Here is a 16,229-nt window from a genome sequence, read left to right as displayed (position 1 = left end):
ACTGGAGCGTTCGTTTCATATTTCGCTTGGACAGAAACAGCGTAGTTATTCGTCGTGATGCAGTATTGAGTCATCGGTTATTGGGGCGCTGAGTAGCGCTAGCTGTGGATCATGAGCCGTATTTCAGCCATCTGTTTCTTCTCAACAACGACTATCGAATCACCGAAGCACGGGCTAGGTAGATTAGATCTTCCAATTCGCGGCTATTCTTCCATTACTAAATTTATTCGTTCTCAATAAACTGCTAATTCTCAAGAATAGCATGAGACGGTGATCGGTATCTTTGAGAGAAAACTGTTAGAGTTTTAAGAAACAGCATGAAACGTAATGGTATTGTTTTAAGATTTATTTGATCTTGCTACTTAACGATGATCAACAGTTTAAATAGTACACGCACATAAAATTCAAAGCTGAAAATGTAAGCCTGGGACATTAACCCTCCGTTTCCTACGCCGTAGCCATTCGTGACTCGTTGTAACGTATACAGTACCGAAGTTGTCTGTGTTAGTAGCAGAGAGACCGCCAATGTTTACACCGGCCTCACCTTAAATATATCCCAACAATATACAATCAGTCAAAGTCAAGAGCTCGAACGGTCGACACTGGCGGAGCCATATTACCGGGGCGCTCGAGTAAACATTCATGTGTATTAGTGAAGTATCGGTGTGAATCAGAAATGACTCCGGCACAGGACTCCGTGCTGCAGTACTCCGGGGGTTAAACATAAGATACTACGCAGGTATTTCTAAAACGTAGAACGTAAAACGTAGATTATAAGAGATAAAACAGAAACATAAAACGTGTTTTACGATTTATTTAATGAACATCGTTTGCACCAAACAAACGATGAAATACTGTATCGTCTGCTCAAAGGAGAACCAATCGTATGCGACACGAAGGAATACATACAGTATTCGTGCCGATCGTTGCAACTACGGGGCGTTAAGGGCAGCTTAGGCGAACGTTATCAGCTCGGCGCAGCGCCGCGGAAACCGAGATCCGTGAAAGTGCGGCCCAGAAACGGGGCACGCGTTCGGCCGAGGAAAAGCAAGGTGCACGAGATCGGGGCCCGGTGACTGTGCCTACGATTTCAGTCTGAACTGGATTGCGAGACCGCGAATGACACACAATCCGGACAGCCTTGGAGCAGCCTTGCCCACGGCTAATGCAACTCTCGCAGTCGTTCGTGGTCTGCGAGGTATACCGGGTGACTCCGGTGAAAGTAACGGCGATTGGCGTCGATTCGGCAAAACTTTCCCGAGATCGTTCCCAAAGCACGATTCTCTCTCGGGGGCCCCCCCTCGCCTTGGGAATCTTCGGTGGCTAGGATATTGTTACGTGCCTCGAGACACAGACACCGTGTGCACACTATCGCGAAGTTTGATCGAACGTGCTTGATTGTTCGCGGCTGTTGATTGATCGGACGAAAACGAGGCCGCAGATTCTCTGCGATCGCGAGCCGAGCGATGTAACACCTTAACCTCTCGATACACGATTAACTTTCATTGTATGCATTTTAGTGGTTCCTCCGATCGTTCTCTATTATCTGTCTTCATGGGACGAACTTTCCGAATGGAAATCACCTGCTCCGGATTTCTTCCTTTACGGTTGCTGAAATTAGAACAATCTTTCCGTAAGAAATCTTTTCACGAATCTCTTTATTCACGCATATATCGTAATAGAAATCGATAACAATATACAGTGAAACTTGGATCATCCAAACTGATCGTGGAAACGCAAATTTTAGAGCAATGAAAAGCGCTGTATGCAGGTCGCCTTAGATTGATTTATGTACACTACTAAAACCAACACTACTAGTGTTAAATTTATGAAAAAATACAAGACTTTGAACTTGAATGCTACTGGAATTCTCCGTGAATTCGGGTGCTCGTACGACTGGTGGCTTTTAGTTTCGGCCATTGTTCGGAAAAAGCTGTTTCGTTTCCCGAGGTGAAAGGAGTTGTGTCGCCAAGCAACCAACGATCGCACAATAAAAAGTAGCCGGCAAACGGCACCGATTCGTCGATAAAACACACGTGTATCCAGGGAATCGAAGGCACCCGGAAGTGCGATTAACGTGTTTGCTCGCGTGCCGGACGATAACCGAACGGGTGTACCCGCGTCGGTCGTAAAACGTTATTAGACGGGACGAAGGGAGATACATTTTGAGATTGCTGAACGAGATAGGGACGGTGGAAACATTATAGAAAGATTCCCTGTTCAACGAAAATTTGCGTACCGGTGGTCCCTGTGAACTAGAAGCTATCGATTTCAGGATTTAGCGAGACTACGCGAAGATTTGCGATTTCTCAGCAGGCGCCACGATTTCTTTTGATCCTTATCGTTCTTCATTAGTGCCCTCGAGAATCCGCCAGGATACTCGAGGTCCCTGAGAGTCTCCGTTTTTCCTAGTACACGCGATGAAATTCAATATCACAGGATCCCGAACCTGATCTCCAGAGAATGTTAACCTTTGGATGGCGGGACCTGGAACAATTTCGAAGGAAAAATCAGCCGAAATGATGAGAAGAACGTTCTCTCTTTCTCCCAGAATTACATAGAACGCATTATGAATTTTTCAATGGCCTGAATCATTTATTTATCGTCTGAAATTAGTACTATGATTAATTGGATTTCTTCTATAATTCGTATACTCCCGCTTCCATAATCTAACCAAATATAATGTATCTTTCCCGATTGAGGTTTCTGTGTATGTCGTATCTTTTAAGTTCTTCGACCTCGTGTGTTACGTTATTATTCTCTCACTCCAACAAAGCGCTTCACCCTTGATCAATAAAATGCTAAGTGATTACGATGAGCCGCGCGCAGAGTGCCAAATGATCACCGTCGATCCCGATGATTTAGATTAGATCCGAACAGCTCTGGTTCCTCGACACGTGTATCGTTTGTCAGTTTGACAGATGTGTTTCCGATATGACGTTTCTGGAAATCGGTTCAATACCGACGGATATCTGCGCTGTCTATTATCAGGCCATCGCGAGAAAATCAGTTTATCTGCTACCTTATCGGTTCCGAGAAACTGGATAAATCAGTGTACCCGAGATCGATCGGGATCTAGTTCTCGAGATCGCGGAAAATTGGATCGCGCGGGGGGGACACCTCGGGAAATAATACAGAACGAAGCTGGCCGTTGCAGCGGCGACACCGGCGACGATATTCGACCGAGCGGTTGCTCCAAATACGTCAGCCCTCGACAAATGTGGCGCGCCGCGACGGTCGGCGACGCGATGCCGAAAAACTGTGACGCTGCTTGTCCAACAAACGTTTATTCGCTGGAGAGCGACTTCTCTAAACGATGCAACTACCGAATAAAACGCGCAGAGACCGACGCGTTCGAGCAATTTAATTCGACGCGCGATGGAGCATTTAGCCTAAAAAGAAATCACCAAAAGTCGTCTTGAAAATCCTCTTTAAAAGCGAAATATAAAATCTCGAGGAACCTATACAACGATCCCTGGTCACCCGAAGCCGCCCAAACACTCTCTTAACATCCGTTTCATTCATTCTGTATTTTATGATTGGCACTCTCGACCATTCTACCTTTCATACTCGGAAAAAACCTTACACTATGTATTCTGATATTTTTTCTTTTATTTCATTCACTCGTGGAGTCTCTCAATTAGATTTTTCTATGTTCCAAAGAAAACACGCCAACTTTGTTCTTCACAGAAATCTTTTTAAGAACTTTGTTGTCCTGTGTATTTTTTTTGAGCTTGCAGTAAATAATGACATTAGCTCACCCGAAGTACAAATCCACTACCGGGCGAGACAAGCTTGGAAATTAGGGACCGTGCGTCTTTCCATGCTGTTTCGAGAATGCCTAATCGCGGGCGACGTGGCTCGCCCTTCCGAGGGGATCCGGAGAACAATTTGGTGAGATCAATTTGCGGACAATGCGCGCACCGCGTCCTTGCCGTGATTAAGCTATCCATAGAGAGGTCTATTAAGCTGACCATTGCTTTGCAGCAACCTTTCCCGCTGGCCGAACTGCACGCAATAACGTTGCACAAGTTTCGAAACGGTTGGCGAAACACTAGTCGATCCACGGTGCATCATTCTACGCGCGATTCCAGTTATTCCTGTTGCCGTGGAAGTTGCATTCCGTTCCGATAACTTCTGAGACTATCGGAGATGCTTTTATCTCGCTGGATCTCGGCACTCGTCTGCCGACCCAGAATCCATCATGAAATTTCTTAGACAGACGATAATCCAAACGTATTAAATTTTGGAGACTCGGCCGGAACACTCGTTTCGTGTTTTCTGCAATGTAACAAGCAGTTGTATGCAAGAAGAGACGGCATTTGGCGTGACGCAATATTGAGTCATACGCCGTTAAGGCGCTTTGCCGAGCTTGGCTGTGGATCTTGAGCCGAAAGTTAGGCGAGCGTCTGGGGGACATCGCCCGTTTTATGTGCCGTTTTAGACTTCGACGCACGATTGTTGCAATACTGAGTAATACATTTATCAAACAGTTAGCAATACGAGTATTTCAAATATTTATGCGTGTTTGGTTCAGCCTTCTGTATGGAGACGATTGAAAAATGTTCGTATGTCTTTTAAAACGTGTATAATTTTTTACAATTGAATCGAGCGATCTAAATTAAAAAATTAAAGATTTTGTAATCTTTACTTGTTCGCAGCTTATAAAATGTTAACCGATTTCCTTGTTCAGTTTGTCTATCATCCCAGCAGAGTACGATTTGATGATCCCTCTAGCAGTTTCAACAATTTTAGATCGCTTAGCCCTCTTATGAAAAAGTTACACCGTTTTGAAAGTTGCACGAAAACACTATACATATATTAGAAGAAGTTCGAAGAAGAAAGTTTCGATCTTAAAGGGTATCATCGATCTCCTTCGAACCCGCTGATTCAATCTCAACCCACTCGGCACCGGCTTTAAAGAGGGAAGACTCCATTACGTCAGTGAATATTCCAGAGGGTTGACAGAACTCTCGAAGTGTTAAACACGTAGCCCAGAATTTATTTCATGCGTTCTCCGATTCGAGCGTTTAACAGGGTCCCTGGTGTAATATCACGGAAGCTCTCGTGTTCACGAGAGGATGACAGAGGGGCGGGGGGAGGGAGGGGGGCTGTCGCGCGAGAGAGAGAGAGAGAGAGAGAGAGAAAGAGAGATTCGAACGAGCAAATGGAAAATATGATGGAATTAGGGTCGGCCGGAATTGCAGAGACACGGGTCGCTCGGTCGGGGTTTTACGCGGTGACGTTTCTCTCTCATTGACGCTAGGAAATGGGGGCGTAGCTTGTTCCCTCGTCGAGCATCGATATTCAGGTGCTTGGGGACACTTGCCGCGACCCGTAATTCGTGGTCCCGATGCCTCGTCACGAATCCTTGCGCTTCCCGATGACCGAGTTACGCCGGAAATACCGTGTCGCCTTTGCTAGCGAGGATCAAAGGCTCTCGCCGCGAACCGAGAGGAAAAGGAAGCTTCGTTAACTCTTGAGCGGCGACACCCCGATTAGGTTATCTTCACCGAGATAGACAAAAATCCCCTAATTTTTCACTTTGCGGGCACTGCATTCTGCCGACGATCCTCTCCGCCAGATCCTTCCGCTTGATAATATGCTTTGAACAAGTAGGTCGCCAGTTTGCTGATATTTATTTTATTCCACCGGAATAACCAGTTAGTATAAAGAGGAATGTGGAAACATGAACATTTAAAGAAATGTTAGTAATGGATAGTCAGAGTTTCGGTTCGGATATAATACGGATTAAAATTTAGGATCCTCTAACATGGAATAGGGGATAGTAACCGGGCCTCGGAGGTTACCTTAAGGCTACACCATATATTTCGTTAATAAATCGTTCAACCCTGGAAAAGACGAGTGCTGTTTCAAGTTAGCTGGGCCATGGCGAGGCGACACAGTCTCTGGCCAGTTATTTGGACAGGTCGTTCTCGGACGTCCGGTGAGATTTGCATATTCCCTTTTCGGATATTTATTTTTACTCGCGTTATCATTGTTGCAGCGCGTGTTCTTCGCACGCGAAAGGGGACCATCTCCGGCGGAATCCGTTGCCCCAGTTTCCGTCTGGGCTATCCGCGAGCTCATTTGCAATTCCTATTTTCCGTCCGGACGTTCGAGTTAATTAACCTTGAACGTTGTTGCAACGAGACACGGCCCCGCCGCGGCAGCGCAGACTGGACCCCGCGGTTAATTGGTTTTCGAAACCCGGACTCGTTAATAATCCTTCGTTCCTCGTTTCGCAGGGCGCGGGCGGTGGACCCCTGTGCAACGTGCATCGTGTGTGCACGGTGCCAGGATGCACGCAACAACGAGGCAACCGACGCGTAATTTGTTATCGGTTCTCGTCGAGCTTGTGCACGGCCCGTCCCGTTCTTCTGACCCACTATCCGACCTTTAATCGCGCCGACAGGATGCATCTGTTCGATTAAAACTTTCTAAAAATTACCCGTGCGCCATGCTCGGCTAATTTTGTCCGGGATCACCCGCCTCCGTCGGGATTTCCGCTGATAACGAGGCTGCCCTGGGAATCGGCCGATAACCAACGAAACCGAAAGCGCGAAACAATCGTCGCCGGATCCGTCGGATCCGCCGCTGGATCGTTTATCTTGCAATTATTGGAATTGCCGGGATACTGTCGCGTGCAATCGAACGAGCCCCTTCGTTCCAATGCTGCGACAACAATAGCTTCAATTTGGTGATAGGTCGATAAATATATATTACGAAATATATGACGAAGAAATACTTTTTTTAATTTTATAAAATGAGATATGAAAGCGTGTATTCGGAACAAAGTTAAGAACTGAGAATTAAGAGCCACGTGAGATGCTTTATAGAAATGATTACAGTCTTATTGTAATGTACGACCGAATTAAGAGACTTCGTAGAGTGTCAACAATTTCAGAATTAACATGGCGTTTTTCGATTTTCTCTCGGTAGTTTCGGCATAAAGGATGGGCCCCAACTGACCCAGTAGGTGAACGCGTCGCGGAGAAACCGTAATAGAAAACTCGTTAGAGTCGGGTCACGGGCGAAGCGTACCACAATGTCGAGGAAATGGTATTTTCCGATAAAGGCGGATCGGAATAATGCATTGTAAGCTCCGTCGCGAATTCGTACAACTTGTCCGACGCGCCCGGCACTGCCAAGTGCACGATGCGTTTTAATTGGTAATCTTATTTTCGATCAAAAATGCTTCCCGATAACCACGCCGCTAAGCCGGCCAATCCTGTTAGTATGCTCCCTATACCGAGGAAAACACGCTTTCCAGAAGCACAGTGACGATTCAAGAACCTTCAATTGCATCACGCTTTATGGTTGTCGTTCTTCTCGAAGCTGCATCGTAAAAGTTGGGAATGTTAGCTATTTATTTTCTCTACATCATTTTCGAAAACACAAGGATTGTGAAGCAATATTTGTTTGATCATAAAATGAAAACCACTTTAATTTTTCGCGAATTAGGGAAACAATGTGGGGATAATTTTACCATGGTCATTATCCATCTACAAATATTTAATTTTAATAAGGAGAGGCCTTAACAATAAAAAATGTCGATGTTTCCTTATTACTAACAGAAGAGCATAAAAATTCGTCCACTTTTGGTTAAAATTGAACATTGAATAGCTTTTAAAACTGCCGGGGTTGAGTTGATCCCACATAAATTTCAATCGACTGAGTCTGTACCTTAAAACTGTGAGGATGAAGCAGGTAGGAGGGACGCACCCTTATCTTGAGATAAATTCATTAGCAAAGGGTTAACAAAGGGTCCCTCGGTTTTTCATGGCGTTTGAATTGTCTTTCCGTGCATGAGCAGGAACGTTTCCCCATCGATTTCTCTGCTTCCTTCCATCCGCCCCTCGGGACAAGTATTTTTATTATTCCGTTCTCCACGGACAGCGTTTCGTGCTACATCCGCTTCTCGCAAGGTCGATATTCTGGTTGTTCGCGGTTAGAGGGGTTTGCCACGGCGATGACATTTACGAGCGGGACCGTTTATGGTCGCCAAGTCGCTCGGAAAACTCGCGAAAATCCTCGGATTCACTTGGACACTCCATTTCTGTCTGTTCTTTTTGAGAACACGGCGGCACTCGCATAATAGTCGTATTCGCAGCCATGCTTGGACGCCTCGAGTGCTGCCGAGGTTCTGCAGCGGTCCTCGGAGAATATCCGGGACTGTTAAACATTCAGAACCTAGATATTTTATCTCCTTTTATTCGCTTTCCTCTTTATGATTAAGAAATGTATTCAATGTTGAAGATGGGCCTGGGAAATAGCTAAGCTAGACCAAGGAGTAGAGTAATCAGCAATTCTTCGCAATGAAAATATTCCCGTTCGATCAGGGCAGTTTACTCCGCACCATGGGAAGCATAAACAATGACAACGTATAATTCAGCCCTTTGTATACACGATTTGATAGGCGGCGCGCGCGTGTTTGTCGGCCGGAAGCTCCCTTACCGGATGCGGAGTACTCTGAATATTCATTTAAACGGTTCATTGGTGCTATCACCAAACCTAGATCAACGGTATCGCTTCAGGTTCGAATTCTGAGTCACTGTTGTCCCTTGATCGGATTTCCTGATTGTATCGATACCGCTTAAGACCGCAAAATGGCACGTACAATGGCTCATAAAGCGCTGTAAACGGCCGTAAATGTAGATGAAATCAAAACACTTCACTTAAACAAACGTAAAAAATTCCTGATTTATGATAGTAGCTTAGCAAACAAATATGCCAAACTCGCGAATGATTTTTATAATCTGATAATGAGGATCTAGTAATAACGATTGTTTCTTTTGTTTTCCAGAGAGGAGGTGCAAGAGCACACGGTCAGATGGAACGCGAAGTTCGAGTTTCTCTGCAAGATGAGTGCTAACGCATCCACCTGTGTCCTGGACCCGTGTATATTGAGGATATCAGTCAGAAAGGTAGTTATTGTTTTAGTCCAGTTGAAACAAATTTCTTCTCGTTCGACACTCTCCTAATAGTCCGTTTGATCTCGCAGGAATTGAAGGGAGGCAGGTCCTTCCAGAAGCTCGGCTTCACCGACCTGAACCTCGCAGAATTTGCTGGAGCTGGACTCTGCAAAACGAGGTGCCTTCTAGAAGGCTACGACGCGAGACATCGGCAGGATAACTCCATGCTGCGCGTGTCTATCAAGATGAACGTGCTGTCTGGAGATATACTGTTCAAAGTGTAAGCTTTACTTGCTCTAATACAAAGCACATAGTTAAGAATAAAATTAAGAAAAACTTAGCACTAAGAAAAATAGAGTTGTACCATTGTTCTTTTGTGATTAACGAGACCGTTGCTTCTAGGCCCTCTCCGTCGTTGAACCAAATGCAGCTCGCAGTGCCAGGTGTACCAGGTGTACCAGGCTTAACGGCTGACGAGGTGGCCGTGACGGATAGATGTCCTAACCGAGAGGATTACGTATCCAGCGGTTCGTTAGCTGGCAGCATAGCCAGCGCCAGCAGCGGTTTCGGCAGTCTTCCTAAAAAGAGGCCTGCCCTCTTTACATCGGGTAATACTAGAAGGCTTATGTTCTTCGTCTCTCTACAGTTTCTCACTGGAGACTAAATATTTCTATAAAATCAACGGCAAGCAAGGGAAACAAACTTGTCTGAAGGGAAGGCGGTTTTACAGAGCTTCTTAGCGGGACGGAGTGCTACGATCCGATGACCCTCGCCGAGATCGTACCCTCGGCGGTTCTTCCAGTGGAAACTCTGGCCGAAGCGCACACGGAGTCGGGCCATTCTCGCAACAGCAGCAATACCAGCCAGCTGAGCAAAGGATCCGGCTACGGGTCCTTGAATTCACACAGTCAGCACAGTAGGCAGAGCAGTAGTGGTGACAGTGGTCACATTAGGTAAGGCCACCGCGGCCTCTCACGAGAAGCGAAAGCCACAGAGAAAAGATTCCGCCTAGGGTCTCGACGAAACACAAGGGTCCCAATCACACCGTGTCCAGAGTTCTCTTCTCGATACTTCCAATAACACATATATCTCGATCACTCCCGCGACTCATTCGACCTCTTGCCTTAATTATTAACCCTAGAAAGAAGGATCAGTTGCATCGACTCTATGTAGATATCGGATTTTTGTGGAGGTTTGTAAGAATTGGAATGGGAAACAAATAGATTTTACAGACTAAAGAATTAATTGCAGTAAAAGCATAATGTTTGTAAAATTTTGTGTGATTTCAATATTAGGCACATAGAAGCCGAGAATAGTACTGTAGTATAATGTTATAGGGCAAGAGGTTAATCGCTTGCTACTCACCCGGACACGTCGTCCGTTCCGTCGATCCGAAAACCGTGGTCGACTACCTCTTCTAACATTTCCGATTCGACGTGGACGATAAGCGAGCATGATTCTCGAGGGGATTTCTATGGAGAAATTTACATATACGAATCAATAGCACACCTGTCAATCGATTCGACAGTTCTCTCAATTAAGAATCAAGAGGCTAGTCTGGAAAGAGATACACTTTCAACGCAGGATATTGCAAAACGTTCTAACAACTCGCACTAACAATTACTCTAACACCATGACAGGCGTTCTCGACCGCTTACTACCTCGCTTTTCGAATTCTACGCTTCTCTATCTATAACTCTGTACTTTTTCTTTCTCTTAGTAACATTACAAAAATTTCTTTATCGCTTGACGAAACAGTTGTACACGACATTAACAATGCCGAATTTCTCTCACGTATGATTACGGGAAGGTATTGACATTTATACGACACATATTGCGGATCTAACTTGCGACCGGCGGACGGCTGTTGCTGGAAAAGCATCAAATTCTCCGAGGAAAACTTCTTCTGTCTGGTTTTTTTTCTTTAACCGGAGACTCTGGAATCTCGTACATATATTTTTTGCACAGAGGGATCCGCCCACGTGCTCCTGAATTTTTCAGATACCTGTAGCTTTGCAAAACTTCTAGTTAAAGATTCACTGTCTTGTCGATCAGATGCGTCAATAGCAATAATTTGTATAAATTTGAATATGTAATGTTGAACTTTTGGATAATGGCGATACATCAAACATTATTTTACCTGCTTGTTAGATTACGTCGCCAGAGGTGATTCATTCACAATTAAGTTTTACTATTGCTATTGACACCTGTTTAATAAAGCAGAGGAATTTCCAGAATTTTTGTAAGGCAGCAACAAGTATCGATGTATTCAGTGCCACCGGTCCATCCTATGTACACATTTTGATTCTGCACCTAGTTCATCCTCTTTTCGTTTCAACAAACGTACTCGCGGGTTTATTATAATTTTTGCATGCTTCAATATTTATGTTGTGATCTTTATAGGTCACCCTCCTGGCCGGTATGGGCTCCACGTATCCCGAACCCTTCCCAGAATCTGGGGTCGTGTCATCAAGCTGCGAGGCAGCCTGAGACTGGCCTCGACAGCACCGACTCCCCATCCTCATCTTCCTTAATGCTGTTGGACCCGCGCAACCGGTTCTGGCCGGGTTCGAGTCCAGTTTCGTCTCGCGATAGCAAATCGAATATGCGAAATTCAAAGACATCTTCGAACGTCGCGGCGCGTTTGTCTTCTAGCAAGCATCAGGACGAGATCATAGGCTCTAGGAACGGTATGACGAACAACGTCGGCCGCCTTGGATACACCGATATCAATAACGACGAGGCGGTCGATGTGTTCAAGGTGCCGCAGGACGTGCCGCGACATTCGCGTAAAAATTTCGAGGGAAACAGCTTCGATTTACGAAACGAACGCAACACGATCAGTAACGACAGAAACGGGCAACAGCATTGCAACAGCGTGGCCGCGTCAGTCGCAAAACCGAGGATCGGTCAGCCAGGTTGGAGAACCTTCTCGAAGACCTGCGACTGCATCGAGAAGGGTAAAATCAGTCCGGTCTTGCGACTGGCCGATCAAGCTAGAGCCGTGTCCTCCCCCGATCCTCTTCATAGGCCCGATAACCCCAGAGCCTCGCTACGTTCCGTGACGACCGGTCAAACCCTCAGGTAGGTTTCATTCGTAAACGACTTTTACCAGTTTCTTTCTTGTACCAATTTGTTTTTCTTCGAGTCGGTCCGTTTGTCCTCGATCATTTATCCTTTTTCCGAGGCGGATTTCTACGCTTAAGGATTCTAATCTTTCGCCTGGCCGTTGCCCTGTTTGGGGATTAAAACGCTAGTGATGGGATCAAGTTCAATATGCATTTAGAAATCTGAATCAGGTTCTATTTCGTGAAGAGAGTCCGGAAGACATTTTCGCTTCATTGACATCCGGTAACAATCTCCGAAGCTAGAATTTTAAAGAATGTACTTCTTGTGAGATATAGTCAATAAAACAACTTGTACCCATCACTGTCAATCAACGTTGCTTCACGAGTTCCTTGCGTCACAAGGTTGGCAACAGAAATGCTTGCTGCTTCCAGGATCCAATCTACACCTCTTGAACGGTAGACATTTGGGAATTTGCTTCAAACTTGTCATTAAAGCTCAAACAGATTTAGTATACAACGTTATGCTTATGATACTAGCAGTTCTCCAAAATGTTCACCGATCCAGAGACAGATATATATTCATTCATTCTGGAAACAGTGATCATCGCTCTGGTTGCACCCTGTATCAAACCTTAACCGTCGACGAGTTCTGCGAACGTCATATTGTACAGTTTCCCTGGATTTGTTAACAGAAAAGTCCTGTCTCCGACCACCGTTATCTTTTGTTCCGATTTGAATTGATTTTGTTTTCAGTTAGAGGCACACGATATGCCGAGAAACTTTTGCACAATGCTGGGTCAACCAAAAAATTACAAAGAAAATTATCCGAAGATGTATGACGAATCGTGTGCCTCAAACATCGCTTCTGTTTCTCACATGCTTGTGTTATATTGTATCAAGAAGTTCCTTGAAACGATGCTTGCAACGAGACGATCAACGATCGAGACACAAAATCTGCGCCGATATAGGCTGTAACGCTTGATCTATATCATTGTCGGTCGCGATAGTCACCAACCGAATACGACAGAGACACACTCTCACATCGACCTACACAAACTAGCTACTACGAGACGAGCTGTCGCTTCGCTTCATTAACCGTGAGTCGATTAGAGCTGCTACATTGAAGGCAGGGGCGAACTTGCCACCAAAACATGTCTACCTTTCTCACGAAACCACGTCAAATGGGACCTTTGACACTTCTCCGCGCTGGACAACCTGCTTGCGTTATCGTTTCTCCGCGGTTTCCGATTCTAAGACAGGCTACAGTCTTATCCTGACTCGTCTGAGACCAAGTGTATCTGTAATATAGCTTCGCTAGAGCAAAGGATGCATTTCGTTTCGCTTCGAACCATATCGAACTTGTTACATTTGTTTTAGAATCGATACTGTTCGATGCCTTTTCAACATTTATCACGGTCGCGAGACGCAAGCGGAATGCATCCGTGAAACGCGTAGAGGGTGACCCTAAACTGTGATTAATGTATAAAGCAAAGAGACGGGATGTATTTCGCTGGGCGCAGCCTTAAAGATGGTCAGAAATTAAGGTCTGCAATTTTAGTTGGGAAATTTATCAGGAGGAACTCGGTGATTGTACAGTTTTGTAAATTAAAGGATGATTAGTTAGATAAATGAGAATGGAAGCAATTTACCTTGGAAAGGGGTCGCAGAGGGTGAGGGATTAGAGCAGCCTGCGAGATAAATCCTGCTAAACGGGGCTACGTTAAAGAAACGGGAAAGGAAGAAACGAAAAGGGTCGGAGGAGAGGAAGTGTAGCTTTGCTTCCAGTTTGGATGGCTTTGTGAATCCTTGCAGGGCTATTGGCGGAGGCCACCGGAAGTTGCTGGACGGGGCGGGGGGCAAGCTGGCTACGGTCGCCACCAGCCCAGCGGACTCCGAGGAGTCCTCTTTAGGAGTACCGGAAGTCGTTCCACCGAGCTCCCAGCACCGAAACAGCATAACCCCACCGTCAGTCCATGCTTTCGTCTTAATCTGTCCTTCGTCTTTGTGCGTGTGTGTGCGCTCGGGTGTCTCTGTTTCTCTCTCTGTCTTTTTATCTTCCTGTGTGTACATGTGTGGTGTCCCCCGTGGCTTGTACTCTGCAGAGATAACAAGTTTGCTACCCAGGCGTCGCACTTTTTCTCGTGCAATCTGATTTGTGCTATTGGCGGCTAAAAAGTTCGCGGTTGGGACGCTATGGGGGGTGGGGGATTAGAGTACTTTAATCCTTCATGCTGTTGTTCGGTATGGGGCAAACTTCGCCACAGGACTTTGCTAATCAACGATATGGTTACGAGAGATAGAGGTTTTCGAACGCTTATCAGGTCTGGCCAACTTGTCCTCTCTGCTTTACCGTCTCGTATTCACGGAAATGTAAATGCAGCAACCGGTACCGATAGATGTTGACATCTCGCGGTATTTATTGATTAATTATACCGACTGCAATAGGAATCCTCCGATTGCAAATACATCGTAATTTTATGATCTAGTTCGTGAGATTTTTTAAATCTGTTATTGTTTGCGTTATACAAAGACCGAGTCGTCTCGTTTACTTTAGTCCGAGAATTTCTAACATTGAAGACATCGTCGGAGCGATTAATTCTTTGACTGAGAAAACATATTTATCTGGCCTACCTATTACTAATTGAAACAATAAATTTAGACTGAGACAACGGTCAGTCATCCGTGAGGTGTCATCCTCAAAGAAGTCTTCTTCGCGAAGTTTCTGCCTGTGAGATAGTCGCGTTGAGAAATTAAAGCGCTTGCGATTTTGCCTTGAAAAGCACAAAGCAACGCGTCGAGCTGAATCTCTGTTCGAGCAACAGGAACAACGAAATTATCGTTTATAGATTGGACAATATGTGTAACGTTTCAAGTTCAAAGTATCGCATTCCTAAATATGTAAACGTTCTGTATCTTTGTGCCGGGTTTAAAGATCATAGCTTATATATAATTTTTTGCGCAAGCCAGACATTCTCATATAAATTATCCGTCGACTTTTTTGCGGCTCATTGGGATTCAGCTTCCTCGAAGCGTAATTTATACCGTTAGCATTTGCTTAGCGGAGTGTCTCGAACGTGAAGCTTCGCATGCTCCACGCACGACTCGGATCTGTTCAAGATCCGTTTTAAAGGAAAAGACCGATTCAAAAGACGAGATCGTGCGAGAATGGCGCCGTAACCGCTTATCATCGTCATCCGGATCCTTGAACAGGTCCAGTCTGATCCCTCGGATCGATTCTGGGGTCACGATCAACCCCTTGAGCCGGCCCATTGCATGCGAACCACGCGTCGCCTCCGTACTCGCGAGAATACAACTAGCTTTCTCTTCTTGCGCACGCTTCTTCATCATTTTCGCCATTTTCATAATCTCTGACATTTTCGTCAGTTTCGTTTACCGATCCCGCTCCACGCGCTTCCATTGCAGCATTCGTTCCCGCAGCAATCACCCCCGACGCTTCTGACCTTCTCGTTTCGTTCGCGTCGCAGCACCTCTCGCATAATCCTCTCCATTCTTTTGCATCGAAGAAAGCTCGTTATTGCACGCGATGTGTCGCCGAGATATTCTAATCAATGTTACAGCACTGGGCGCGAAATTAAGCTACTGAAGGTTTCACAGCAGTACACGTGATTCAGACGCTGATCGACAACTATCAAAACAATTTTTCAGTACTATTCTTCTAGGCATAAATTATTCTTTATTGTTATTACGTAATGGTCGTAAGAACACTAATGTATTTACAATTGGAAAACATCATATTTATTGGTTTTCTTGCGTTACAAATGTTCACGCACGTGATACATGATTTATGTCTTCGGGCAAACTTCATGGGTCTAAAGAGGTTGAAGAATGAGGAACGAAAATAGAGTTTCAGTCATTTTCTGCTGGACAAACCACTTCCAGAAAAATAAACCCTTTTGTAAATTCGGCCCAAATATTGTTGATTTTACTGCTGTGAAACAACAGGCTCCGATATAACGGGCGTGGAGTATTTGTGCAAAAAACAATGCAATGCGGTCACGTCGTCAAGTCATCACTTCTTTGAAAGATCGTCAATACTTGAAAACGCATAAATATTCAAACTTCGAGCGAGTACCTTGCCTCGTTGAACGTTGCTCCGAGTTTCTTTTTTTATCTCCGTGACTGTGATCGCAGCGGAGATGAACGCTTTGTTTCCGCACCAGTGCACGCGAATTTAAAATTTTAAGATCAAGGACGTCGGACCGACTAATTGTTAACGGGCCTTTGC

At 45.2% G+C, this 16,229-nt stretch overlaps 1 protein-coding gene and 2 long non-coding RNA genes across 9 annotated transcripts in view; 1 reads left to right on the top strand and 2 right to left on the bottom strand.

The window, feature by feature from the left end:
* The window catches only part of LOC144474146 (early estrogen-induced gene 1 protein), a 71,896-nt gene that overhangs the window by 49,627 nt on the left and 6,040 nt on the right, over positions 1-16,229 (top strand). For 3 of the 5 annotated variants that reach the window (XM_078188726.1, XM_078188728.1, XM_078188727.1), the window contains exons 3-7: positions 8,807-8,927; positions 9,005-9,195; positions 9,318-9,523; positions 9,646-9,868; positions 11,319-11,999. In XM_078188726.1, the coding sequence (XP_078044852.1) occupies positions 8,807-8,927; positions 9,005-9,195; positions 9,318-9,523; positions 9,646-9,868; positions 11,319-11,999 (1,422 nt within the window). Of the gene's footprint in view, positions 1-8,806; positions 8,928-9,004; positions 9,196-9,317; positions 9,524-9,645; positions 9,869-11,318; positions 12,000-13,795; positions 13,949-16,229 lie in introns of all 5 variants that reach the window. The other 2 variants (XM_078188731.1, XM_078188730.1) reach the window with 2 other exon arrangements.
* LOC144474149 (uncharacterized) lies at positions 2,330-16,227 on the bottom strand. Of its 3 annotated transcripts, none has more exons than XR_013494701.1 (3): positions 15,378-16,227; positions 10,281-10,387; positions 9,917-10,052 (listed from the first exon to the last, which is right to left on the bottom strand). It is a non-coding gene; the product is annotated as an uncharacterized LOC144474149 (long non-coding RNA). The 3 variants fall into 3 exon arrangements; XR_013494700.1 differs by having other exon boundaries at positions 15,445-16,227; XR_013494699.1 differs by lacking the exons at positions 9,917-10,052; positions 10,281-10,387 and adding an exon at positions 2,330-2,487.
* On the bottom strand, positions 8,922-9,757 carry LOC144474150 (uncharacterized). The gene is made up of 3 exons (XR_013494702.1): positions 9,619-9,757; positions 9,280-9,493; positions 8,922-9,152 (listed from the first exon to the last, which is right to left on the bottom strand). It is a non-coding gene; the product is annotated as an uncharacterized LOC144474150 (long non-coding RNA).

This window comes from Augochlora pura, chromosome 8, assembly GCF_028453695.1.
Source record: "Augochlora pura isolate Apur16 chromosome 8, APUR_v2.2.1, whole genome shotgun sequence".
NCBI classification, from domain to species: Eukaryota; Metazoa; Arthropoda; class Insecta; order Hymenoptera; family Halictidae; genus Augochlora; species Augochlora pura.
Note: the sequence above shows the minus strand (reverse complement) of the source record. Positions and strands in the feature narration are given on the sequence as shown.